The sequence below is a fragment of the Aulonocara sp. 'chitande type north' Nkhata Bay genome, linkage group LG12 (assembly GCF_057382095.1).
Source record: "Aulonocara sp. 'chitande type north' Nkhata Bay isolate Kocher_YH1m ecotype deep benthic linkage group LG12, A_spYH_male_GT1.1, whole genome shotgun sequence".
Taxonomy (NCBI): domain Eukaryota; kingdom Metazoa; phylum Chordata; class Actinopteri; order Cichliformes; family Cichlidae; genus Aulonocara; species Aulonocara sp. 'chitande type north' Nkhata Bay.
In genome coordinates, this window is record NC_141355.1 from 40,739,779 (window position 1) to 40,764,202 (window position 24,424).

General features: G+C 45.4%; 2 protein-coding genes across 8 annotated transcripts in view; both read right to left on the reverse strand.

The window, feature by feature from the left end:
* Positions 1-21,849, reverse strand: part of LOC147318258 (disabled homolog 2-interacting protein-like) — a 39,059-nt gene extending 17,210 nt beyond the window's left edge. Inside the window, exons 1-7 of one of the 4 annotated variants that reach the window (XM_086257907.1) lie at positions 21,717-21,849; positions 16,862-16,945; positions 16,328-16,446; positions 14,671-14,773; positions 9,874-9,941; positions 9,527-9,636; positions 2,185-2,329 (exon numbers count right to left, since the gene is read on the reverse strand). In XM_086257907.1, the coding sequence (XP_086114033.1) occupies positions 2,185-2,329; positions 9,527-9,636; positions 9,874-9,941; positions 14,671-14,773; positions 16,328-16,446; positions 16,862-16,922 (606 nt within the window). In that variant the 5' untranslated portion in view covers positions 16,923-16,945; positions 21,717-21,849. Of the gene's footprint in view, positions 1-2,184; positions 2,330-5,410; positions 5,613-9,526; positions 9,637-9,873; positions 9,942-13,223; positions 13,294-14,532; positions 14,774-16,327; positions 16,447-16,861; positions 16,946-21,716 lie in introns of those variants that run through there. The other 3 variants (XM_086257906.1, XM_086257908.1, XM_086257909.1) reach the window with 3 other exon arrangements.
* A 282-nt stretch (positions 21,850-22,131) lies between these two features.
* The window catches only part of phf19 (PHD finger protein 19), a 10,069-nt gene continuing 7,776 nt past the window's right edge, over positions 22,132-24,424 (reverse strand). Inside the window, exons 8-14 of one of the 4 annotated variants that reach the window (XM_086257935.1) lie at positions 24,336-24,424; positions 24,189-24,256; positions 23,950-24,090; positions 23,811-23,868; positions 23,650-23,735; positions 23,463-23,543; positions 22,132-23,392 (exon numbers count right to left, since the gene is read on the reverse strand). The exon at positions 24,336-24,424 is cut by the window's right edge and continues 101 nt beyond it. In XM_086257935.1, the coding sequence (XP_086114061.1) occupies positions 23,047-23,392; positions 23,463-23,543; positions 23,650-23,735; positions 23,811-23,868; positions 23,950-24,090; positions 24,189-24,256; positions 24,336-24,424 (869 nt within the window). In that variant the 3' untranslated portion in view covers positions 22,132-23,046. Of the gene's footprint in view, positions 23,393-23,462; positions 23,544-23,649; positions 23,736-23,810; positions 24,091-24,188; positions 24,257-24,335 lie in introns of all 4 variants that reach the window. The other 3 variants (XM_086257934.1, XM_086257933.1, XM_086257932.1) reach the window with 3 other exon arrangements.

The window sequence follows — 24,424 nt, forward strand, 5'->3', positions numbered from 1 at the left end:
ATTTGTTTAATATGTGCATTGAAGGACATGTCCTGGTCAAAAATGACTCCAAGGTTCCTCACAGAGTTACTGGAGGCCAAGGTAATGCCATCCAGAGTAAGAATCTGCTTAGATACCATATTTCTAGGCTTTTCAGGGCCGAGTACAATAACCTCAGTTTGATCTGAATGAAGAAGCAGAAAGTTAGCGGCCATCCAGGTCTTTATGTCTTTAAGACATTCCTGCAGTTTAACTAATTGGTGTGTGTTATCTGGCTTCATGCACAGATAGAGCTGGGTGTCATCTGCATAGCAGTGTAAATGTATGCTATGTCTTCTAATGATACTGCCTAAGGGAAGCATGTATAATGTAAACAGAATTGGTCCTAGCACTGAACCCTGTGGAACTCCATAATTAACCTCAGTGTGTGAAGAGGACTCTCCATTTACATGCACAAACTGGAGTCTATTAGATAGATATGATACAAACCACTGCAGCACAGTACCTGTAATACCTACAGCATGTTCTAATCGCTCTAATAGGATATTATGGTCGACAGTATCGAACGCTGCACTGAGGTCTAGCAGGACAAGCACAGAGATGAGTCCACTGTCAGAGGCCATAAGAAGATCATTTGTAACCTTCACTAAAGCTGTTTCTGTGCTGTGATGAGCTCTGAAACCTGACTGAAACTCTTCAAATAAACCTCTGCAGATGATCTGTTAGCTGTTTGACAACTACTCTTTCAAGGATGTTTGATATAAAGGAAGGTTGGAGATTGGCCTATAATTAGCTAAGACTGCTGGGTCTAGAGATGCTTTTTGAGTAAAGGTTTAACTACAGCTAGCTTGAAGGCCTGTGGTACATAGCTGATCATTAGAGATAGGTTGATCATATTTAAGATTGAAGAATTAATTAATGGCAGGACTTCTTTGAGCAGTTTTGTAGGAATGGGGTCTAAAAGACACGTTGATGGTTTGGAGGAAGTAATTATTGAAGTTAACTCAGAAAGATCAATTGGAGAAAAAGAGTCTAACTTAACATCAATGGTACTAAGAGTAGCTGTAGATAATATTACATCTGTGGGATGATTACTGGTCATTTTTTCTCTAATGATAAAAATTTTATTTGTGAAGAAGTTCATGAAGTCATTACTAGTTAACGTTAAAGGGATGGTTGGCTCAACAGAGCTCTGACTGTTTGTCAGCCTGGCTACAGAGCTGAAGAGAAACCTGGGGTTGTTCTTATTTTCTTCAATCAGTGATGAATAGTAAGATGTTCTGGCTTTGTGGAGGGCTTTCTTATAAAGCAGCAAACTATTTCTCCAGGCTAAATGATGATCCTCTAAATTTGTGACACGCCATTTCCTCTCCAGATTACGAGTCATCTGCTTTAGGCTACGTGTTTGAGAATTATACCACGGAGTCAGGTACTTCTGATTAGAGACCTTAGTTTTCACAGGAGCTACAGTATCCAGAGTCGTACGTAGTGAGGAGGTGAAATTATTAACAAGATGATCGACCTCTGTTGGGTTCAGATAGCTGCTCTGCTCTGTGTTGATACAGGGCATTGAAGATGATAACAGTGGGTGGATTATATTCTTAAACTTAGTTACAGTGCTTTCAGAAAGACATCTACTGTGATAAAGTCTACTCTCCACCGCTGTGTAATCAATTATTGTAAATGTAAATGTTATCAGGAAATGATCAGACAGCAGAGGGTTTTCAGGAAACACTGTTAAATGTTCAGTTTCTACGCCATATGTTAAAACAAGATCTAGAGTGTGATTAAAGTGGTGGGTGGGTTCTTTTACATTTTGAGAGAAGCCAATTGAGTCTAATAACAGATTAAATGCCATGTTGAGGCTGTCATTTTTAGCATCTACATGGATGTTAAAATCACCCACAATAATTATTTTATCTGAGCTCAGAACTAAATTAGATATAAAGTCTGAGAAATCAGACAGAAACTCTGTGTAAGGCCCAGGTGGACGATAGATGATAACAAGTAAGACTGGTTTCTGAGTTTTACAGCTGGGGTGGACGAGGCTGAGCATCAGGCTTTCAAATGAATTAAAAGTCTGTCTGGGTCTTTGGTTGATTAATAGGCTGGTGTAATAGGCAGGCACAGAGCAGTATGTAAATGATTGTGTTGGGACACCTCGGTTTTGGGAGTGCTGCAGTTTGTGTGTGTTGTTTGCGTCACCTCGAAGCAGTAGTCCTGTCCCAGCAGGGATGAGTGAACCGGCTTAATAATCACTGATTGGTCCATCCTGAGCTCGAGAGACGATACACAGCCAGTGCTTAGCAACGACTCCTGGCTACCGCAACGCAGCCGACGCATCACACACCTGAAACAAACATACACAGTGTGATTACTAACAGGACAGGAAGACGCACTCATCGAGTTTCCAGAGGCATGGATCCCAAACCTGGATTGTCAGAGAAGTCTAGGACGTCTCCTGGACGTCTCCAGGGACACAAAGAAGGTGATCTACACTGAAAAATGAACATGAGATTTGACTTGGATCTGACAACAGAGACCGAGTGATGCAGCGAGTGTGATCAGGTTCACCTGGAGCTGTAGAGCAAGGTGGAGCTGAAACAACTGTCGGGCTGAAGCTCAGGAGGTCAAGGAGAACCTAATCAGGACCTCTGATTGGTTCAGCACAAGCCAATCAGTTTGATACTTTTCAAGACATTTGAGGTGTCATAAAGTAAAGTTACATTTAATAAAAGAAGGCGGTTCTGAAGTATTACAGTGTGACGCAGCGTTAGAAACAAATGTACGAGCCAGTGATGGAGTAAAAGCTCAGGATTCATATTCAGCCAGAGTCATTTCATCTGCTTCCAAACTTTGCTGCAGCACATGTGATTACACGTACAGATGTCATGCTGGGCTTGGTGCTTCCTGTTGCATCGTGAGATGATGCTCCTCATTGGCACACCTGGACTTCATGTCTGACGCTCTGAAATGGGTCTGAGGTGCTGCCCCTCAGAAGAAAGTGGCATTTTAGGGAAGGGTTTTTCAGGTAGAGGATGCAGGCTGAGTATGAATATGGATTATTCTGAGCTGTGAATCATGCACAGCTGCTCTCGTAAAGCCCGAGAATTAAAACAAAGGGCACCTCTGGGAAAGATCCCGTTGCGGTGCCTCGATGCTCCACCAGCCTCTGAGGCCACGTTCATCACTGAGCGAGGAGACCTCTGCATGTCTCCACCACACAGGCCTCCATTCGTTACATAACTCACTCCTCCACGGAGCTGTTAACAAGCAGAAACCCAGCTTCCTGTCCTCCGGACCGAACACAACCGCAGCAGCTCTGACGGAGTGCGCAGGGAGGCAGCCACCACACGCCGACCTGATTAACTCCGATGCAGAAAACAAAGCTGATCTCGGCTTCTCCACAACATTTATTTATTTATCATGTGCAAATGTGTCACAGTTCAGGGAGAGGCTGCAGAGCTTACAGAGTCAGTGTGAACGGACACGGTCAGTCTGATCACTGACAGACGTAAACACGACAACAGGAAGTACGAACGATGACCAGCAGCCGACTGTCCGATGGACAGCCCTCCTCTCACCTCAAACACCCCATCCAGTAGTTTTGGTGTATTTGGACACTGAGAGCCAAATGCACTCGTCCACACACCTGCAGTTCCTCTGCCATGCAGCAGAGGCAGCAGTGAGTCAGTCCCTACAAACTGCCATGTTGAAATAAACATGTTTACAGCTTGATACTCAAGCTTCCTCCTTCATAACACGTGCACAGGAAAGCATGTTGTTATAACTCAAACGTTTTAGTCTGCAATGTTAGGGGCGTGGCCTTTTTGACAATAATATGGCTGCTGTGAGGTTACTGTACTAACAGACCATTCATGAAGGCTGTGCAATTTGATTTGATGTCACTCTTGCTAAATGATTCTGCTAGCATTAGCATTAGCACCTCTGGAAACATGAACATGGAGGCATCACTAACCAGTGAATGACATCATGGCAATGCTGTGATTTGGTACGTTGAACTGAAACTGTGTGACGATATTTCCATCACAGCGTCCGATCCACTGCACGCCACCTCCCCAGAACCCTCCCCCTGCTTCCCGCTCCTCTCAGACTGTGACTGGACCTTCTCTTCCATGACAACCATCACTTTTTATCCAATGAGACCTGAATAACACCTGGGCTCATTTCCTCACTCCTAACAAATCACAGCAGAGTCTCCCCCTGCTGGACTGCAGGTTTAAGGCACCGTAGCCTGTCGGTGTCTGAGGTGGACAGGTCAACACTAAGCAGTGATGATGATTGGCTTCCTGTTAAATCCAGAATTCAAAATCCTGCTCCTCACATACAAGGTCTTAAATAATCAGGCCCCATCTTATCTTAATGACCTTGTAGTACCATATCACCCTATTAGAGCACTTCGCTCTCGCTCTGCAGGCCTACTTGTTGTTCCTAGAGTATTTAAAAGAATGGGAGGCAGAGCCTTCAGTTTTCAGGCCCCTCTTCTGTGGAACCAGCTTCCAGTTTGGATTCAGGAGACAGACACTATCTCTACTTTCAAGATTAGGCTTCAAACTTTCCTTTTTGCTAAAGCATATAGTTAGGGCTGGACCAGGTGACCCTGAATCCTCCCTTAGTTATGCTGCAATAGACGTAGGCTGCCGGGGGATTCCCATGATGCATTGAGTTTTTCCTTTCCAGTCACCTTTCTCACTCACTATGTGTTAACAGACCTCTCTGCATTGAATCATATCTGTTATTAACCTCTGTCTCTCTTCCACAGCATGTCTTTATCCTGTCTTCCTTCTATCACCCCAACCAATCACAGCAGATGGCCCCGCCCCTCCCTGAGCCTGGTTCTGCTGGAGGTTTCTTCCTGTTAAAAGGGAGTTTTTCCTTCCCACTGTCGCCACAGTGCTTTCTCATAGGGGGTCATATGATTGTTGGGCTTTTCTCTGTATGTATTATTGTAGGGTCTACCTTACAAAAAAGCATCTTGAGGCGACTGTTGTTGTGATTTGGCGCTGTGTAAATAAAATTGAATTGAACTGATGATAAACAAGATGATGATGACCCTCTTTAGCTTTTTATACACACACAGCAGGACGGGTGTGTTGCTCGGTTAGCTCGTCATCTTGTCTTAACAAGCTGGTTATATGGCTAATGCTGCATGTCTGTGTGTGTCTGTGTGTAACCTTGCTATGCTGTGTGCTACACACAGGAACACAGCATAGCACGCTAGCTATGTGCAGATTGCAGCCATGCTAACACACACACAGAAACGAATCATGCATGGAAATGCAAATCAGGTGGAAGACGGCAGCATGCACGCACCTCCCCAACACACACACACACACACACACACACAAAGCAGAAATCCACTGCAGCACATTTTTCTGATCGGAGGACAAAGAGGATCAAAGACACTCACCGAGCATCCTGCTGAGGAGGAGGAGGAGACAGCTATAAATTCATGGCCTCCTTCAGCAGCGAGCAGGAGGAAGAGGAGGAGGAAGATGGAGAAGCTGCTGATGCTGTGTGGATGAACCTGTCTGTCTGTCTGTGTGTGTTTGCTGTTTCTGATGCTTCACAGCTTCAGCCCTCCCTCCCCTTCCTCACTCTCTCTCTCTCTGTCTGTCTCTATGTGACTCACCCCCCTTGTCTGTCAGCTCTTGCCCCTCCCCTGCAGTGAGGCTGCCCTACTTCCTCCCTCTCTGCTCCTCTTTATCCTCCTTGTCTCCTCTGCTGGCCTGTCAGGGGTGCCCCCCCCCCCAGCAGCGCACATGTACGATACGTGTTGATGTGTTAAACAGGCTGCGGTTACACGCGTGTTATTGCAGCCGCTCTGAGCTTCTTCTTCTCTGGTCCTGTACGCACACACTTCCTGTCTGCAGCAGAAAGTGGAATTTTCCATTTGGTGTCATCGAGGCAGGAATCAAACGCCGCATCTCTCCCCGGTTTTATATCAACACCAACCTCCACACGCAGCCGCTCAGACGCTGCTGCATACGCTCGCGCCCAGCTTTAACTCAGGCGTTCATAAAAGTTTGGTTTTAATACTTCACGAACATGTTTACACACAATCCCCAAAGGCACTGGACTGTCACCTGCCTGAAAGGTGAAGCCTGTTCCCTCATCATTCCAGGACTAATGAAGCTGATAACAGATAACAGAGCTGATATAACCGTTAACTGTAAGCACGACATGAAAGATGTCAGTGAGGAGGCCATCACTAGGCTGATAATACAAGAATAATCAGAGAGCAGAAACAACAATGAGAGCAGTGAGCAGCTCAGAAGAGTGGATGATGACAGATTTATTAAAATGATTGGAAACATAAGCCAGGTCAGGAACATGGCAGGAGCATCGCTGGGAAGCTGTAGACCAAGAGACAGAGAGTTTACAACAAGGTGCAAACCTCTAGGTGCACTCAGGAAGAACACACTGTAATACATCTAACAAAGGCTTGATGCACACTCGGTCATCCAGGTAGGTACATCCCAAAGGTTGATTCTGTTCACCTGGACGTTTTCAGTGGGAGAAATGTTTCATCATCATCAGGTGACTCCTTCAGACTCAGCTGACTAAACCTCATAAACAGTATATCTGCACAATGACTGAAGCTAGCATGTTGTCACTGCTCAGTGACAAAAACACTTGAGCCCCTGAAATGAGACCCAGGAAGTGGTTACAGGAAGAGGGTGATAGACTGTCTGAAGCAGTTAGAACAAGACAAGGCTATCGACCAGACCTCATACCAGAGCCACACCAAGTCTGTATGGTTTACTGAAGATACATAAACAGGGTGCACCTTTAAGACCGATTGTCTGCATGATCAACTAGGTCACCTATAACATCTCCAAGCTTCTGGCTTCGATCCTCAACCCGTTGGTAGGCAGCTCTGAACACCACATCCAGAACATCCTGGATTTTGTTGAGAAGGTGAGAGATGTCATTATGGAGGCAGATGAAACCATGGTCTCATACGACATTACATCTCTCTCCACTTGCATCCCAGTCACGGAAGCGTTGGAGGTAGTTCGTAAGAGACTACAGGATGACACCAACCTCAGCAACAGGACCACTCTCAGCATCCACCAAGTGTGTTTGAACTGTGTCTTCATTCCACCTACTTCACATACAAGGCTCAGTTCTACAGGCAGAAACATGGGTGTGCCATGAGCTCCCCAGTTTCACCCATCGTGTTACTGTAAGGTGACCTTGAGGGTCTGAAAGGCACCTATAAATAAAATGTATTATTACTATTATTATTATCGTGGCCAATTTGTACATGGAAGAAGTGGAAAAGAGGGCTTTGCTATCCTACCCTGGAACACCACCAAGCCATTGGTTCGGTATGTGGATGACACCTGGGTGAAAATCAAATCTCAGGACGTACCACATTACCACATTAACTCGGTGGACCGACACATCAAATTCACCAGGGAGGATATGAACAGTGGCAGGTTAGCCTTCTTAGACTGTGAGATTTCCATCAGTAATGGGGGACATCTAAAAGCTGATGTGTACCGTAAACCTTCACATACGGATCAGTATCTAAGGTTTGACTCTCATCATCCACTGGAGCACAAACTGGGTGTCATCAGGACGCTACAACACAGAGCGAACACCATCCCCACAGACACAGCAGCCAGGGAGGCAGAAGAACATCAAGAAGGCCCTGAGTAAATGTGGTTACCCCAGCTGGACTTTTGTCAAAGCTGGAAAGGCTCCTAAAGAAAGCTCCAGCTGATCCAGGAGAGAAGGACAACCGCTGCCCAAGCGAAAACCTGTAGTGATCCCGTACGTGTCAGGAGCAGTTGAGACGCATTTTATCTAAACACCGCGTCTCTGTGGCTTTTAAACCCCAAACACGCTGCGCCAAAAACTGGTCCACCCCAAGGATCGGGTCGCCCGACACAAACAGAGTAACATAGTGTACGCTGGTAAGTGCAGGAGGATTGGCAGGATTTATACATCGGGGAAACCAAACAACCTCTGGCTACAACACAGAAGAGCCACCTCGTCAGGCCAGGACTCTGCAGTCTATTTACACCTACAGGCCAGTGGCATCTAAAGATGTGTTTGTGCACATGAAGTTGAGAGAAAGTTGTATGATGGAGAGAAAAGATGATGGTCTAAAGCATCCATTTGTCTAACATGATGGCGGCAGCATCATGGCGTGGGCATGTCCGGCTGCAAGGAAGCTGCTCTTTGGTGGTTACTGATGACAGCGCTGTGCTCTGTGGGTACGGAGCCAAAGCAAACTGCAAAAAACCCAACAAATGAGATACTCTTAAAGTCAGTCAGCTGATCTCAGGTCAGCTGACCAGATTTTCAGGGATTTAATACAAACTACAGTGACCTGCAGAGCATCTCAAGGAGGAACCAGCATGTGGTCCATGGGTACCTGATACAGTCACTGGCAGCAGAGGATTTTCATCCAAGTATTAAATGCAATCTTCTTATATAAAACCTAGAATAGAGGACTGTGTCTGATTGCTGAGTTAGTAATAAGGTTGGATTGTTAAAACTTTCGTGAACTGCAGCAGCATCATGAATTTTCACCGTAGGTTCCTTTGAGCCGTGAAGTTAGGGACAGTTACAGATTTGGGGGCTCGTCCAGGATACGAGCCTCATCATGCTGCACATCGAGTTTTGGGGATTTGGTATTCTGTGTCCTTACTGGCACTCCACAAGAGGAAATTTCAAAGCATACAGGATTTCACTTGGGAACAAACTGTAGTGTATTACTGCAATGAAACAGCTCAGATTAAATCTTGACAAACTCAGAGACCTGAGCGCTGCCGCACCATGCTGAATACTCAGGTGGTCATAAACTGACAGCGTCATGGAACGGCTGTGTGCAGGCAGGAAAAGGACCCAAAATGCAGACTCAACTGAGGCAAAACTTAAACTCAAAATGGCAGCTTTTATTGCTGAACAGAAATCTCAACAAAACCTAAACTGGGAAGAATCTAACAAAACACACACATGAAGACGCAGGGAGAAACACACAGCATGAGGGAGATCCCGACACAGAGAAACACAGGGCTTAAATACACTGGGAAATAACGAGGGGAATGAGACACAGAAGGGGAGCACAGGTGGGAGAAACAGACACAACGACAGCCAAGGGAAGCGAAACACATTCACGTAGGACACAAACCTTCAAAGTAAAACAGGAAATGTAACACAGAAACGCGGACTTCACTAGGGGATACAGCTGACAGGGGAGACAGAGCAACTAAGAAACACAGAGACCAACATAAAGGAGGCACAGAGGGCAGCTACTAAATACTCAGAAAACTACGACACTACACTCTATAGAATAAACCGGGGCAACAAAGAAGAAACTCAACACTGGGTCAGGAGACCCAGGATCCTGACAGACAGAGACCTGTGGTCTTCACTTTTATAGCACGCTGTAAATTATAGCAGGTTTACTCACAACACAGAGGATCAGTCATATGACATTAAACTGACAGGCTGTACTTGTACAACAAAGTAAGTGACCCCAGTGGAATTCTGGGTAACTGACTGTTACCTAGTGTCAGCTGCATTGATCTGCCCGGTCTGTAAGCTGCTGTGACGAGACAGTTTGGGCTGAGATCGAGTCCGACGCAGCGACTGCTTCAACCTGCGAGACAGAAAACCCTGAAGAAGAAATCGGGTGAAGCCGTATTAGCTGCTGTGATCAATGAGCGATGTTAAATTCACAGATATTCGATGGAGTTTGGTGTGGAGATAAATCCCACCAGCAGGTGGGGTCAGTCAGTTAATCTACAGCTGACAGCAGCTCAACTCCTGTTGCCATGGAAACAACAGGCTGATCTCAGCAGGCGAGAGAGAGAGAGAGAGAGTGTGTGTGTGTGTGAGGGAGAGAGAGCTCACCGTCACTCTGGCGGTGGGTGTGTCGGTAGTGGAGGCACTGGGCATGCTCTGTCTGCGCACCCCCATCTCTGAAACAGACAGAATGCATCATGGGAGCATTTGTAGTTTTTATCATCAATCAGCTGCCACGTTCTGCTGTTGCCATGGTAACTACCAGCGGTGAAGGAGAATTGTTGTTTTTTTAATTAAATTGTTTGATTAAATAAGTTTGATCAAACCTTTCATGTGATTTTAGTTGAACTTAAGTTAATTTATATTGTTTTTACATTTAAAATAACTTCATTTTGTTGTTGTGCAACATCTCTAAAGTTAGAAATATCCTGTCTCAGAGTGACGCTGAAAAACTAGTTCATGCATTTATTACTTCCAGGCTGGACGACTGTAATTCATTATTATCAGGAAGTCCTAAAAACTCCCTGAAAAGCCTTCAGCTAATCCAAAATGCTTCAGCAAGAGTCCTGACAGGGACTAGAAAGAGAGAGCAGATTTCTCCTGTTTGGCTTCCTGTTAAGTCCAGAATTCAAAATCCTGCTCCTCACATACAAGGTCTTAAATAATCAGGCCCCATCTTATCTTAATGACCTTGTAGTACCATATCACCCTATTAGAGCACTTCGCTCTCGCTCTGCAGGCCTACTTGTTGTTCCTAGAGTATTTAAAAGTAGAATGGGAGGCAGAGCCTTCAGTTTTCAGGCCCCTCTTCTGTGGAACCAGCTTCCAGTTTGGATTCAGGAGACAGACACTATCTCTACTTTCAAGATTAGGCTTCAAACTTTCCTTTTTGCTAAAGCATATAGTTAGGGCTGGACCAGGTGACCCTGAATCCTCCCTTAGTTATGCTGCAATAGACGTAGGCTGCCGGGGGATTCCCATGATGCATTGAGTTTTTCCTTTCCAGTCACCTTTCTCACTCACTATGTATTAACAGACCTCTCTGCACTGAATCATATCTGTTATTAACCTCTGTCTCTCTTCCACAGCATGTCTTTATCCTGTCTTCCTTCTCTCACCCCAACCAATCACAGCAGATGGCCCCGCCCCTCCCTGAGCCTGGTTCTGCCGGAGGTTTCTTCCTGTTAAAAGGGAGTTTTTCCTTCCCACTGTCGCCAAAGTGCTGCTCATAGGGGGTCATATGATTGTTGGGTTTTTCTCTGTATCTATCTTTGTAGGGTCTACCTCACAATATAAAGCGCCTTGAGGCGACTGCTGTTGTGATTTGGTGCTGTGTAAATAAAACTGAATTTTGATTTTTTAATTTTATTATATGCTTTGATTTAGTTTTGTTTAGTTAAATATTTAATTTTATTTTCCTGTTTGTACCCATTTGTGTCCCAACTTGACTGAACCTTTATGTGTTTATATTTAAATTATAAAACAGAAATGATTCAAAAAGAGAAACCAATAAATAAAAAGTATTTCTCTTGTTTGATTTCTTTATTTGTGGACAGCTGCATGTTCTGTGTAGTTATTTTAAATTCAGTTCAAAATAAACATGAAACCAATTAAAAACTTCTACATAAATCTGTTTTAATATATTTGAATGTGAGTTTGTTTTTTTCAGCAGAGAGTAAAATCCTCCAATCACAGAGCACAAATTCTTTGTTCTGTTGATAAAAGTTACTGATGAGAGTTACTGATTAACTGTTTGATGGTCTGGGTTTTATTAAATCTGATCAGTTTTTCTGATGAAAACCAATTCAGAATAATTAACTGTGGTTTGCATGTTCTCCCCGTGTTTGCGTGGGTTCCCTCCGGGTACTCCGGCTTCCTCCCACCGTCCAAAGACATGCAGCTTGTGGGGATAGGTTAATTGGATAATCCAAATTGCCACTAGGTATGAATGTGCGAGTGAATGGTTGTCTGTCCCTGTGTGTTAGCCCTGCGACAGACTGGCGACCTGTCCAGGGTGTACCCTGCCTCTCGCCCTATGAGAGCTGGGATAGGCTCCAGCGCCCCAGCGGGACAAGGGGGGGTGGAGGGTGTGTGGATAGATAGTGGGGGCCCCCCTGCTGATCTCAGGGAGAAGGCAGGTGACATAGTCGCCATTCTCTTTGCGGGAATGTCTTTGTCACTGTGTTCGTATATAAGTAGTTGCATGTGGTCACATGTGTAGCAAAGATACAGCTCAGTAAACATGAAGAACAAGAACTGAGTTTAGTACTTTTCTCTGGATCCTGTATGCAATTAATGATTCAGAAATGGTTTTTTAAATAAAATTATTAAATAAAGAGTACTTTAGTATTGTCTTAATGAATAAAATAATTAAAGATCGAATTTAACGTAAAACAATTTTTCAATTTGTTCGTGTTTAAGCTCAAAGTCAGGAGTATCCACACCCACAGACAGTCGTTCCACCTCCTATTAATCCTGTCTTACAGAAACTGCACAGCAGGAGGCACTATGAGCTTGTCCTCACTGACCAATAGAGAAGTTAGCAAAATGATTACTTGTTTTCATAAACTCAACTCAGTAATGTACAGCACCAGCAAGTAAAGCGTTTCATGAATTAATAATTAATGATAAACTATACAATAAATGGTGGTCCCACTGCTCCTTTTCTATACAGTTACCTTTTCCTGTTAGCTACTAGATTTGCTATCGTATTTACTATTAAATTTACTATTAAATTTGCTAATGGATTAGCTTTTCCATCTACCCTTTCTGTGGCTATTTTAGTCCTTGGAGAAAAACCAATCCAGTTAAGCATGCAGTGCAACGTAAGCAGCTGTCTGATTGATTAGCGACACATAGGCTAGCTACGTGTTGCTGTTTGCTGTGAACGACTTTTCCAAGGAGATGTTTTAAAGTGTTTGTGCTGCTGCTTGGATATTAAGCCTTGCCTATCACTCTCTGAAAATGTACAGCGTGGACAAATGATGCATACAAAGAGAAACGGCAGTGAAATGGAGACCTGTGACTAGATACAGGTGGACTTAGCCTGACCTGATATAACACGTTGGAGGTAACATGGCTAACGCTAGCATCCCTGCATGTAGCCCCATCCTTGTAGGCTCATGCTAGCTTATGAATGTATGCATGTTATGAGTGTAGTTAGTGGTTACTTAGCATGTATTTAGTGTATAGTGTTGTGTGGTTAAAGGTTAGTGTGTAGTTAGTGTGTAGTGTTGTGTAGTTCGTGATTAGTTAGCGTGTAGTTAAAGGTTAGCGTGTAGTTAGTGTGTAGTGTTGTGTAGTTAGTGGTTAGTTAGTGCGTAGTGTACTCATTGTTCTGTCTCGTGTGTCAGTGACGGCACTGCTGAATGTCACTGTAGCTGTTAAGAAGAGTCCAGTTTGAATGTTTGTAATAAACAGAGTGTGAAGCTTAAATTAAACTGTTATTTTTAACCAACCTGTCTCATGCTGTGCAGCTTTCCAACCCACTTACTGGGCTTCATGCTTGGGCTAAAGCCAAGAAAACCTGCAGACTGTATTTATAGGAAATATGTTTTGATTTCCATGCCACCCTAAGAAGAATTCTCTAGACCCGCCCCTGGAACCAGCACCAAGGTGTGGGAGCAATGGCTCTAACCTGGAGCCGTTCCAACAGATGCTCTCTGTAGACACAGTCGCATCACCCTGCACGTTTCACTGCACGACTAGTTTGGTTTTTTTCTACAAGAGCTTAAAGTGTCGCAGAAAGGCTGAATGCACAAGCTAATCCCATAACTGGAAAAGCTTTGGGAAAGATTTAGGAAGAGAAGTGGAACTGGAAAGGAGGAGAGGAATCAGGATTTCAAATCACAATTTAAAAATTATTTTGGAAATCAGCTGTTTAATTGTGAAATTTGGAAATGTTTAGATTTTTTCTGTTGACAGCATTTTTTTTTTCTTTTCAATTTCTAATTTTTATTATTGGATTAATAGTTGGTTTATATATATATATCGACATATATCTATATATATCTATATATATATCTATATATCTATATATCTATATATATATATACATATATATATATATATATATAATCTCTTCCTATTACGCAATACATGACCACATAATGAAGCACTTTAGTATCCGATACAACACATTTAAAATGATTTGTACTTTAACCTCCTAGGACCTGGTGTCCACATATGTGGGCATCACATTTTGGGTTGTCTAGACCAAAATACAAATTTTTGCTCTACAAGGGCCTGATATCCACTTACGAGGACATTATACTACCACTGTTCCATCAAAGTTTAAAACAAATGTCCTCATACGTGGCTCTCATTTTTCATAGGAACAAAAGTTGGGTAAAAAAAAAAAATCTGGTGTTTCTTTGTTTTTACATCGATCGGGTCCCAATCAGCCCAAATATCAAAGAGAAATTAAAAATGCTGCCGTGGAAGAGTTCAGGTCTTAGGAGGTTAATATTAATCTGTGACATCATCTATGACCGCGCTGATAAACTTTATTTAACCTGACGCGTCTCAGTGACCTGACATGGATCATACTTTCACCTGTCTCTGTGACCTTTGACCTCCGGACAGTAATATCCACCTACAGTCTCTCCACCCTCTGAGCTCCTAAGGAGTCGTCTGCCATGTTGCCATGGTAACACAGATTATGAGATTAATAATGTGACATGATGTGATGAAGCAGACGCTCTAATCCGGCTGCGCTCACACGAAAAACACACAAGCACTCGCCGCCGCTTCTTTTTCTTTTCTTACCACCGCAAGAGTCAAAGTCTGCGTCCATCATCTGTCCACCTGTCGGTCCACCTGTCTGTCTGTGTCTCAATGCTCCTGTCTGTCTGTTCGTCTGTCTCAGTCTTCTGCAGCTGCTTGAACCCGTCTCATCTTCCTTACCTTTGTGGGCGGGGCGAGAAGGTGCCGAGGTCACATGGAGCGTGTATCTAAGCAACCACACAGTGCAAGTCTCCGCCCTCTCTGTGAGGAGCAGAGGATGAACCTGAAGGAGGAGAGAAGGGAGAGAGGAGGATCCGATGTTTTTCTTCTGAAACCCCGATGCCTGACCTCTGACCTCTGACTGGATAAACATGAGAATATTATAAAGAATCATAAAAAGATGTCAGTTACAGCTCGTCCCCAGCCCTGGCCCCGCCCCCGTCTAACAGTAGAGGTGTGCAGGTGAGTCACCGCTGCAGGACTGAAGATAAACTCTCCCTGTAAACTCGCTCGCTCATCATGTGACCCTGACCACTTCCTGCTTAGTCTGAGTCTGAGGATGAATTCATAGCGCAGCCCAGCCAAACTCCAGTTTCCAACAATGGCGGCCGCTACTAAGTTTTAAAATTACTCTTACTAATCTTTCTGGGTCACAAAATAAACTTTTAACACATTTTCAGGCAAGAAAGTAGCTGTGTAAACTTCAAATATCTGCTCGGTTTATCAAGATATCGCATATTTGCAAAAGTGCTTCGACGTTTTCGGAGACGTCTGTTACCCATCAGCTCGATAGCTCGCCGGGAGCTCGAGGGTCACTGAAGCCGCTGAGAACGTCACAACTCCCGGCACATCATTTTCAGATCACCGCCGTCTTTCGCTACTCAGGTTAAACGTGATATAAAACTCAGACAACCTAAAATGTTATTGTTGGGCTTTTTTCAGTGTTTTGTTTGTTCCTGAGTAAATCGGTTTGGCTGAGATTAAAGTTATTAGATTATTATAAAACTTTATTAATCCATCGGGTAAACGTCAAACAGAAAAGTGATTAAACAGAAGTGTGAGTGTCTGTGTGTGTCTGTGTCTCTGTGTGTGTGTGTCTGTGTGTGTCTGTGTCTCTGTGTGTGTGTCTGTGTCTGTGTGTGTCTGTGTCTCTGTGTGTGTCTGTGTCTGTGTCTCTGTGTGTGTGTCTGTGTCTGTGTGTGTGTCTGTGTGTGTCTGTGTGTGTCTGTGTCTCTGTGTGTGTGTCTGTGTCTGTGTGTGTCTCTGTGTGTGTCTGTGTGTGTCTGTGTGTGTCTGTGTCTCTGTGTGTGTCTGTGTCTCTGTGTGTGTCTGTGTGTGTCTGTGTCTCTGTGTGTGTCTGTGTGTGTGTGTGTCTGTGTGTGTGTGTGTCTCTGTGTCTGTGTCTCTGTGTGTGTGTGTGTGTCTCTGTGTGTGTCTGTGTGTGTGTGTGTCTGTGTGTGTGTGTCTGTGTGTGTCTGTGTGTGTGTGTGTCTGTGTGTGTGTGCATGTGTGTGTCTGTGTGTGTCTGTGTGTGTGTGTGTCTGTGTCTGTGTGCATGTGTGTGTGTGTGTGTGTGTGTGTGTCTGTCTGTGTGTGTGTGTCTGTGTGTGTGTGTGTGCATGTGTGTGTGTGTCTGTGTGTGTGTGTCTGTGTGTGTGTGTGTGTGTCTGTGTCTGTGTGTGTGTGTCTGTGTGTGTGTGTGTGTCTGTCTGTGTGTGTGTGTCTGTGTGTGTGTGTGTGTGTGTGTGTGTGTCTGTGTGTGTGTGTCTGTGTGTGTGTGTGTGTGTGTGTCTGTGTCTGTGTGTGTGTGTCTGTGTGTGTGTGTGTGTGTGTATACCTCCAGGTCGTCCAGCATTAGTAAGCGTGATTCTGATAGAATACAGAACATTTTACTCCAGATGTCAGGCTCCGCCCTCCGGCCACAGGACAGCCAATGAATGGAGGCGCTCTTCAGTTCTGTGACATCATCACAGCAGCATTATGATATGTTTCTGCACTTCCTGCTTTCTTCAGACTGGACAGATCTCTAAGGAAGCGTGTTATTGGCCCTCGTTAACACTGTGGGACACAGACCACGACACACCTTCCACACAGGTGACCCTTCAGGGTGAACCTGATGTTAACTCATTCACTGCCAGCCATTGGCAGTGAATGAGTTAAACCCATTGACTCATTCACTGCAATTGACGGCTATAGACGTCAATTGCAGTGAATGAGTTAAATACATCACATGACCTGGTGGCTGTTCAGAGGTTAAATATTCACTCGGTCACATAAATGAAGCTCCACCCTCTGACCTCACAGACAGATGGGCACCTAGGTAACGTGCATGTGACCTCAGCTGTGTGAAACTCTCCCTATTTCTACTCACCAATCACGTTCATCCACCCCAGGTGCTGACACCTGGACAGGTGTTTCACCAGCTGCTCCATAGGAGGGAGGCAGGGAGACACACCTGAGACAGACAGGTAGAAACAGAAGAGTCAGTTTGTACCTGACAGCTGTGGACAGGAGTCATGAAGTGTCCAGGGTACACAGCTTCCTGCAAAGCTTTGGCTCCGTCCTCAAACTGTTCATTGGTCTCATGCTGGGCGCTCAGAGAAGAAGCCACGCACACGTACATGCACGTGGCACGGTAACCGTGGTGATCTGACTGTAAATAATGTTTGAGCCCATCTCAACCTGAGCTCACACTGGAACCTGGAGCCGCTAAATCTCTCTGGTGGTTTTCACTGAGCTGAACCTGCTGCTGTATGTCAGTAACAGCACCTCCTCCTGTGAGGTCACAATCAGCGTCACTCTGAGACAGGATGTTTCTAACTTTAGAGATGGAAGAAAGCAGTCTTACATATTTGTTTAATATGTGTCCTGGTCAAAAATGACTCCAAGGTTCCTCACAGTGTTACTGGAGGCCAAGGTAATGAACAGAAGTGGTCCTAGCCTGTGGAGCTCCATAGTAACCTTGGTGTGTGACGCGGACTCTCCAGTTACAAGAACAGACATTCACAGATATCCCACAGCTCCAGTGGAAATTAAATACAGGAGCAAAACACATAGACTGATGTGATACGGGTTCGGGGTGTGTGTGTCAGTGGTGTGCATGCTGGTGTGCTGACACCATGTGGCGTGCACAGTGTCGGCTGGTGGTCGGCCGGTCATTCTGTAAGCGTCTTTGCGCTCACCAAGTCCCATTTGAGCACATTGGCACATCCCAAGACCAAAAACAGAGGTGAGGCGGTTCTGGAGGCGAACTTTGCAGAGCTGACCAGCCCCTCAACTTAACTCACGCAAAAGCTTTTGTCCCAGCAGGTAGGGGGGAAGCCTGCTACTGCACAAGGAAAACAAAGTGCTGGGCAATCCAGAGGGCGGTGGATCCCTGTTAGGATCACGCTGCAGTGACCTGACTGGTACTGCACGGCTGTGCTGTTAGGACTGTAATGTGTTCTTTGCTATTCATTTTAAGGCAAAATTCGTTCATTGCTTGTTTTCCTTATCTTTTCTTTGTTTTGTTTCTCTTCTTCATCCCCTTGAAATGTGGGCCCTGCTTTAAGTTTAGGGGTTAACGTTAACGGTGCAGGTACGAAGCTGGTGGTACGAGGAGTACTTAGCTAATATGGGACGAGAGCAGGGGGCTTAGGGGTGCTGTTCCATGCAACCTGCTGGGGTGATATTGGTGGTTGGTATTGTGTTAGTTTTCTTTACATCGTGGCATGTTATTGTGTTTTATTCCTTGGGTGGGGTTGGTTTTTGTGTTTTGTTGTTTTTGTCCCCTCCCTTCCACTTTCCCTCAAACCACCTATTTGTTCCTTCAATGACAGATAGTTAAGAGAGAGAGTGATATCAAAACAGCTACGAAACGTCTGCATATATGTGCCCAAGTGTTGTATTGAAGCAAGTGATGAATAACTGTTTTCCAGTATGTTGTTTTGCAATGTTGTTGTTTTTTTTGTTGCATTGTTGATTTGTTTTTCACCCAAGCAGCTAATAAAGCTGATGAAATACAATGTTGCCTCCTAAGATTCTATAATAGAATGAAACAATAATGCCAGCTATAAATAAAGACAATAATTGAATGAATTATGAAACTCATTTTTTTCTATTAGATCTGAAAATGTTGTGTAACACTACAACCTGAAACGACAAATAGATGCGTTGGCCTGTGCAGGAGATAAAGAAAAACATGTAACAGCAGCTGTGAGATGGAATCGTCAAGCTGGGCTTGTTGCAGGATCTGAAGTTACTAAACATGTTGTGAGTGTACGCACTCACGCTTAGGACCATATAATAATAAATATGTGCGTGATGAAAGTTGTGCAGCACGCTAACGTCCTTACTCCACTCTGTGTGCTCGTGTGGGTCTGACCCTTCCACTCCTTTGATTTGTTCCTCGTACTTTTTTTGCCTCTTCGTCACGTCTGTCTTCGTACGGAGCTGCCGTGTTCACCGTGGTTTCGTACATCACTGTTTTTGGGGCAAATAAAATGCAAGTAGGGATTAAAACTGCAGAATTAAGATTAGAGGAGCTGGAAATGCTAGCGCTCGATGCAGTGTTTTGATTTTGTTGCCACTCGTACCTACAACGCAACGCGCGAAAGTCACGTGGTCTGTCGATCTCTATTGCGAAGCTAGCCGCTCACAATGGCGAAGAGAAAAGTTAATTCTGAAAGCAGAGCCTTTCAGCACCAGTGGCAGGCTGAATATATGTTTACAGACATGCTGGTAAACACGTGTGTCTTATTAGTGGAGCGAATGTGGCTGTAATGAAGCAATTTAATTTAAGACGGCACGACGAGACGAAACGTCAGGATAAGCAGAAAAACCTAAACGCAGAAACTACAGAAAGTAGACGAGCTAAAGAAGAATCTGACATTTCAGCAGACGTTTGTCACCAGAGCAAAACCACAAAGTGAAGCTGTTGTGAAAGCAAGTTTTATTGTGGAAGAGGAGCCAAATCAGCCCGGCTATTTACCGAGGGAGAGTTTCTAAAGAGCTGCATGATGAAGCTGTGCGTCGTCTTGTGTCCAGACAAAACACAGATTTTGGCAAATGTGAGCCTGAATAGAAACGTATGTCAAAGTGTAAACGACATGAAACTGTCCTGGGACAAACTTGTTGGATGCAGCGCCGGTGTTGTGCGGTGAAAAAAAACTGACTAGTCAGTAGGATGCGAGTAAAGATGCAGGAGGAGAACTGTACCGGTGAGTTAACAGCATCACTGCATCACACACCAGGAAAGGCTGTGTGGTAAAGTCCTTAAAATGGAGCATGTAATGATCACCGTAACGGAGACCGTGAATTTGATCCGAACTAAAGGTTTAAATCACCGTCAATTTCAGTCTTTTATGATGCAGTGATCCCTGTTGCCAAGTAATGTTGAGCCAAGTCAGTGCAACAGTGTTCCCAAATGCGCACTTTGCTGATAAACTGAGTGCACTGAGTTTGTGGCGCTTTGGTGACTTTGAAGCACAAAAAGAGAATTTCGAGCTGCTTCACAACCCAACGTGGAAACTGCACCCGTGCAGATTCAGATGCAGCTGCAGTGTAATGATGCACTCAGGCAAAGTACGACACTGACTGGCCCGCACAGTTTATTAGCTCCACTCCTGCAGCAACGCCCAGCTCCGTCTACATGCGGCTCCAACCTTGTGTTTGCTTTCATTTACTTTTTCTGGGCTTTTGGCAGCATGTTCTTGTTTCTAACTTGCATAATTTTGACAGGATATATTTTTATGGAGAGCAAAATGTTTAAAGAATAAACTTTAACTTTAAAGTTTATTTATTCTGGAATAATATTCCTGTCTGTATTCATATTTATGTTTACAAAACATTGTTTTAGTGTGTTCAATAAATGTTTATCTTGACCTAAAGTGTGCCTTGAGGTTTGGCCCCCAGTGCAATTGAGTTTGGCAGCCCTGCAGCAGATATTTTAATGGCCTGCATTTGTATAGTGCTTTTCTAGTCCCTAAGGACCCCAAAGCGCTTCACACTATATCCAGTCATTCACACATTGGTGATGGCAGCTACATTGTAGCCACAGCTGCCCTGGGGCGCACTGACAGAGGCGAGGCTGCCGGATACTGGCGCCACCGGGCCCTCTGACCACCACCAGTAGGCAAACACGGGGTTAGTATCTTGCCCAAGGTTATTTGACATGCAGCCAGGAGACAGCCTGGGATCGAACCACCGACCTTCTGATTAGTGGCTGACCTGCTCTGCCACCTGAGCTACAGCCACCCCATGGTCAGTCCAACCTCCAGGGGCATAATATCATCCTTGTACAATCTAGTCTCCCACTTACAATCTTCTTCAGTAGCTGCCATCGAATCTAAATGGGAACAAGACATAACTTTCATATCACAGATGACCTGTGGGACTCTGTCCTCGGCCAAGTTCACAATATATCGATGTGTGCTCGACACACTCATTTAAGATCATCGGGTGCATTGATCCAGGGTCAGGCTGGAGCGTATACACCCAGCCTGTAGGGGGTGCTCCTGGTACATTACTTCATATGTACTGGTCCTTCATTGGCCAACGTTTGGAACTGTTTCCCAAACGATGTCTGAAGTCCTCAAATTAAACCAGAGCCACTCTGTGCTACGTTTGATGCGCCCAGGACCTGAAGCTGCCCAACTCCAGAGTCAGAGTGTTAAACTTTTCATTACTGCTGACCAGGCGAGCTACCTGACCCCCCTCCCGCATGTGCAATGAGTAAAAGATACAACGTCCTGCTTTGTTTAGTTCAGTTCAATTCTGAAGTACTTTGTTATACGTAGCACTGAAACCTTTGTCTAATGAAAGGTCAGGATGAAATGGAAAATGCAGTTAGAAGGAACATTTACACGATCCTCCACATTTATTATGTTGATGTTTTCATGAATGGTCAGATGGTCCGCTGCTGTGAATTATGGGACGGAATTTTCTTCTCCCCGTTCATAAAGGATGCTCTGCTAAGGGAAGCATTGAAGTTCCTTTGGGTAGTGTTTGGAGAACTGGAACAGCTCTGGTTATGGCCACCATGCAGATACATCGCTCAGTGAGGAACCTTCCTGAGCAAAAAGGGTCGTTTGGAACGCACCTCGATCTCCCTTAGACTGTGCTGCTTTCAATCAGGTCCCTGATTTAAGGGAAAACATGAGCTGGACCTCATGTCTGACCTCAGGCAGGCGTAAAGAAACACAGAGCAGGTACACAAACACAAAGTATGGACAGGTGAAGAAGCTTACAGGTAGATGCAGGTGGTCTCCTCTGCTGTGAATCTGTCACATCGCCATGTTACCCGTCTGCCTGAATACCTGTGTGAGTGCTGGGACCCTCAGGACAACGACACAGATGCACCTGAACACTCATGCAGGTTTCTCTGCCTTTTAACACCTTAACTGGATTATCAGATTACCTGCACTAGTGTCTCTCACACACTCACACACTCTCACACACTCACACACACACACACCTGTATACCTGCCTTTGTGAGGACTCTCAGTAACATGAAAGCTCCCCAGGACCCTGTAAATCTGGACCCATAAAGTTAGACCTAGAGCCAGGTGTAGACTGACTGTGACACTCACAGGTTTTCACAAACCCAGGTTTCCACGCATCTCTGCTTCTCAGACACACACAGAAACACAGAAAAGGTCAAAGGTCAGAAAACATTTGTTTTTAATCCAGAGAAAGCTGGCAGCTGATTGGTCAGCTGGAGAGGAAAACAGCAAACAAACAGTCAGATGATCAAAACAAGCATTTAACAGGCCAATAGGAGCAGAGCATATCTTAAAGTGACAGAGTGCCAGTTTAACGTCTCAGAGACTGTTAGCACTATTAGCATCCCTCATTCACAAATATGGGCTGCGTTAGCTTCAAGCTAGGAGAAACACTGATCGGTGGCTCAGATTGATCACCAGCAGGCGCACTTTGGTGTTTGCATAGACGACGAATGGGATGCTCCGCAGGTGAGATCATGTGATAGAGTGAGAACACTGCACAGGTGAGGAAGGGGCAGGTAAACATGTGACTAAGTGCTTCTGATCAGGTACACAACATGAAAACTTCAGGGGAGGGAGGGGGCAAGAGAGGCAGGGTGCTGTCTGACAGCCAGGGGGCGCTGCATGAGGAACTCTGAGTGTTTTACAAATCAGAGCAAAAGAAGAACTCCACCAGTGTGACATCATTACAACCAGGAAAACAACTAATCAGTGTGTGAGGCTGCAAACATGGTGGAGGTGGGAGGAGTCAGGCGGGAGCTCTGTGTGTCTCTTTGGCTGCATTTAAACACTTTTTAAACTAAAAACTATTTTTTCCAGGATCGAGTTCAGCTTTGATTCCTGATTCCTCAAAACTCACCAGCCAGCTGGGGATATACAGCCCACATGTTTAACGGGGACACGGGGAGCCCGGTGGTTTAACAGGGATCCAAATGTTTAACAGGGACACGGGGAGACCAGGTGGTTGCGGGGCCACAGTGTCAGTTCAGGTTTCAACCAATAAGCAGCTCACCAGCAGCAAGTGTAGAGGAAAAGGAATCAAAGCTTCTAACACCACCTGGACCTTAATAACGTCCTAATAAGGGGTCGTCCCCTCCCACTCCAGCAAGTACTGGACCGTCCCCTGAGGGGTGATGCGGCGAGCCAACACCTGGTAGCGCTCGCCATTGGTTAGCCTACCCGCTACTCCAAAGTAAGAGGAGATGGAGGAGTGGAGGTGGGAGTTGTCAGACGGCAGCGGTGAGTGGTCTGACAAGAAGTGGGAGGAGTCTGTGGTCAGGTGGGTGTGGTTTGTAGCTTCCTGGGCCCCAATGATGCCAGAAGGCTCTTCCCCTCCAAGCTCCTCCCCTGCCTCACTGCGATTGGCCCACTGGCTGTAACTGTTCCGGGGTAACTTCCTCTTTCTGCTGCCCATCCTTCTCCTGAAGACAGAGGTCAAAGGTCAGATATCAAAAGCCTAGGGTTGGTGAGTCAGGTGTTCACTCAGCTCACCTGAAGTGGTAGGAGGAGGCGGAGCCAGAGGTGGAGGCATCGGTGGAGTCCTGGTCGATGCTGACGGCTCTGCTGGAGCTGCTGAGGAAGGACGGCAACGTCACAGGTGCGCCACCGTATGACGTGAACGGGAAAGCACAGGTAAGCAAAGCATCAATCAGAGCGCCGAGTCCAGCGCTAATCTCACCTCTTCAGGCTCTGCAACTCATCCAGCGTGAAGTCAAAAATGTTGGCCATGTGGTGGTTGGCGGTCCAGCTGCAGGTCAGCTCGTTCTACGGGCAGAAGGTCACAGTCAGCGTGATGCATTAACAGCTTTAGAAACCACAGAAGAAGAAAATGAGCCTCACATTAGGAATGGCATCCTCGAGAAGCCACTTGGACTTCCTCTTTCTCCTCTCAGCTGAGCTGCTGAAGAAACAGAAATAAACACCACGGTTACGCTTCGTCCAATCACAGGCAGCGACGGCTGGCAGCAAGAGATCATACCTGCTCGCCGTCTTCTTCCTTGCCCCGCCCCCATCATTCTGAGCACGCTCAGGAAAGAGCTTGGAGGGGGGGTTAGGAGGGACCCTGGTCCTCAGACGAAAGATGCACTTCCTCTTTTTGATTTCCTTCCCGCACAGAAACCTGAACACACACACACACACACACACGTTAAGAACACACATCCTGTGTTCATGTTACACACGTGTACTCGTGACGGCCTCGCTCTGATTGGTCCTTACTTGCTCTTGTACTTGTTGAGTGCGTCGAGCAGGTGCTGCCCCCTCTCTGCTGGGGGGGTGTTGGACAGCTGAACAAACACACAGAGGGTTAAATGAACACAGGCACACCACGTGATCTCAGCGTACCTGGCTCAGGTGTGCTATTACCTTCCCAAGCTGCAGGTGGTCCCAGTGGGTAGAGACGAAGGTGAGGATCTCGTCCAGTTCGAAATACTTCTTCTTGCTGCAGATGGACA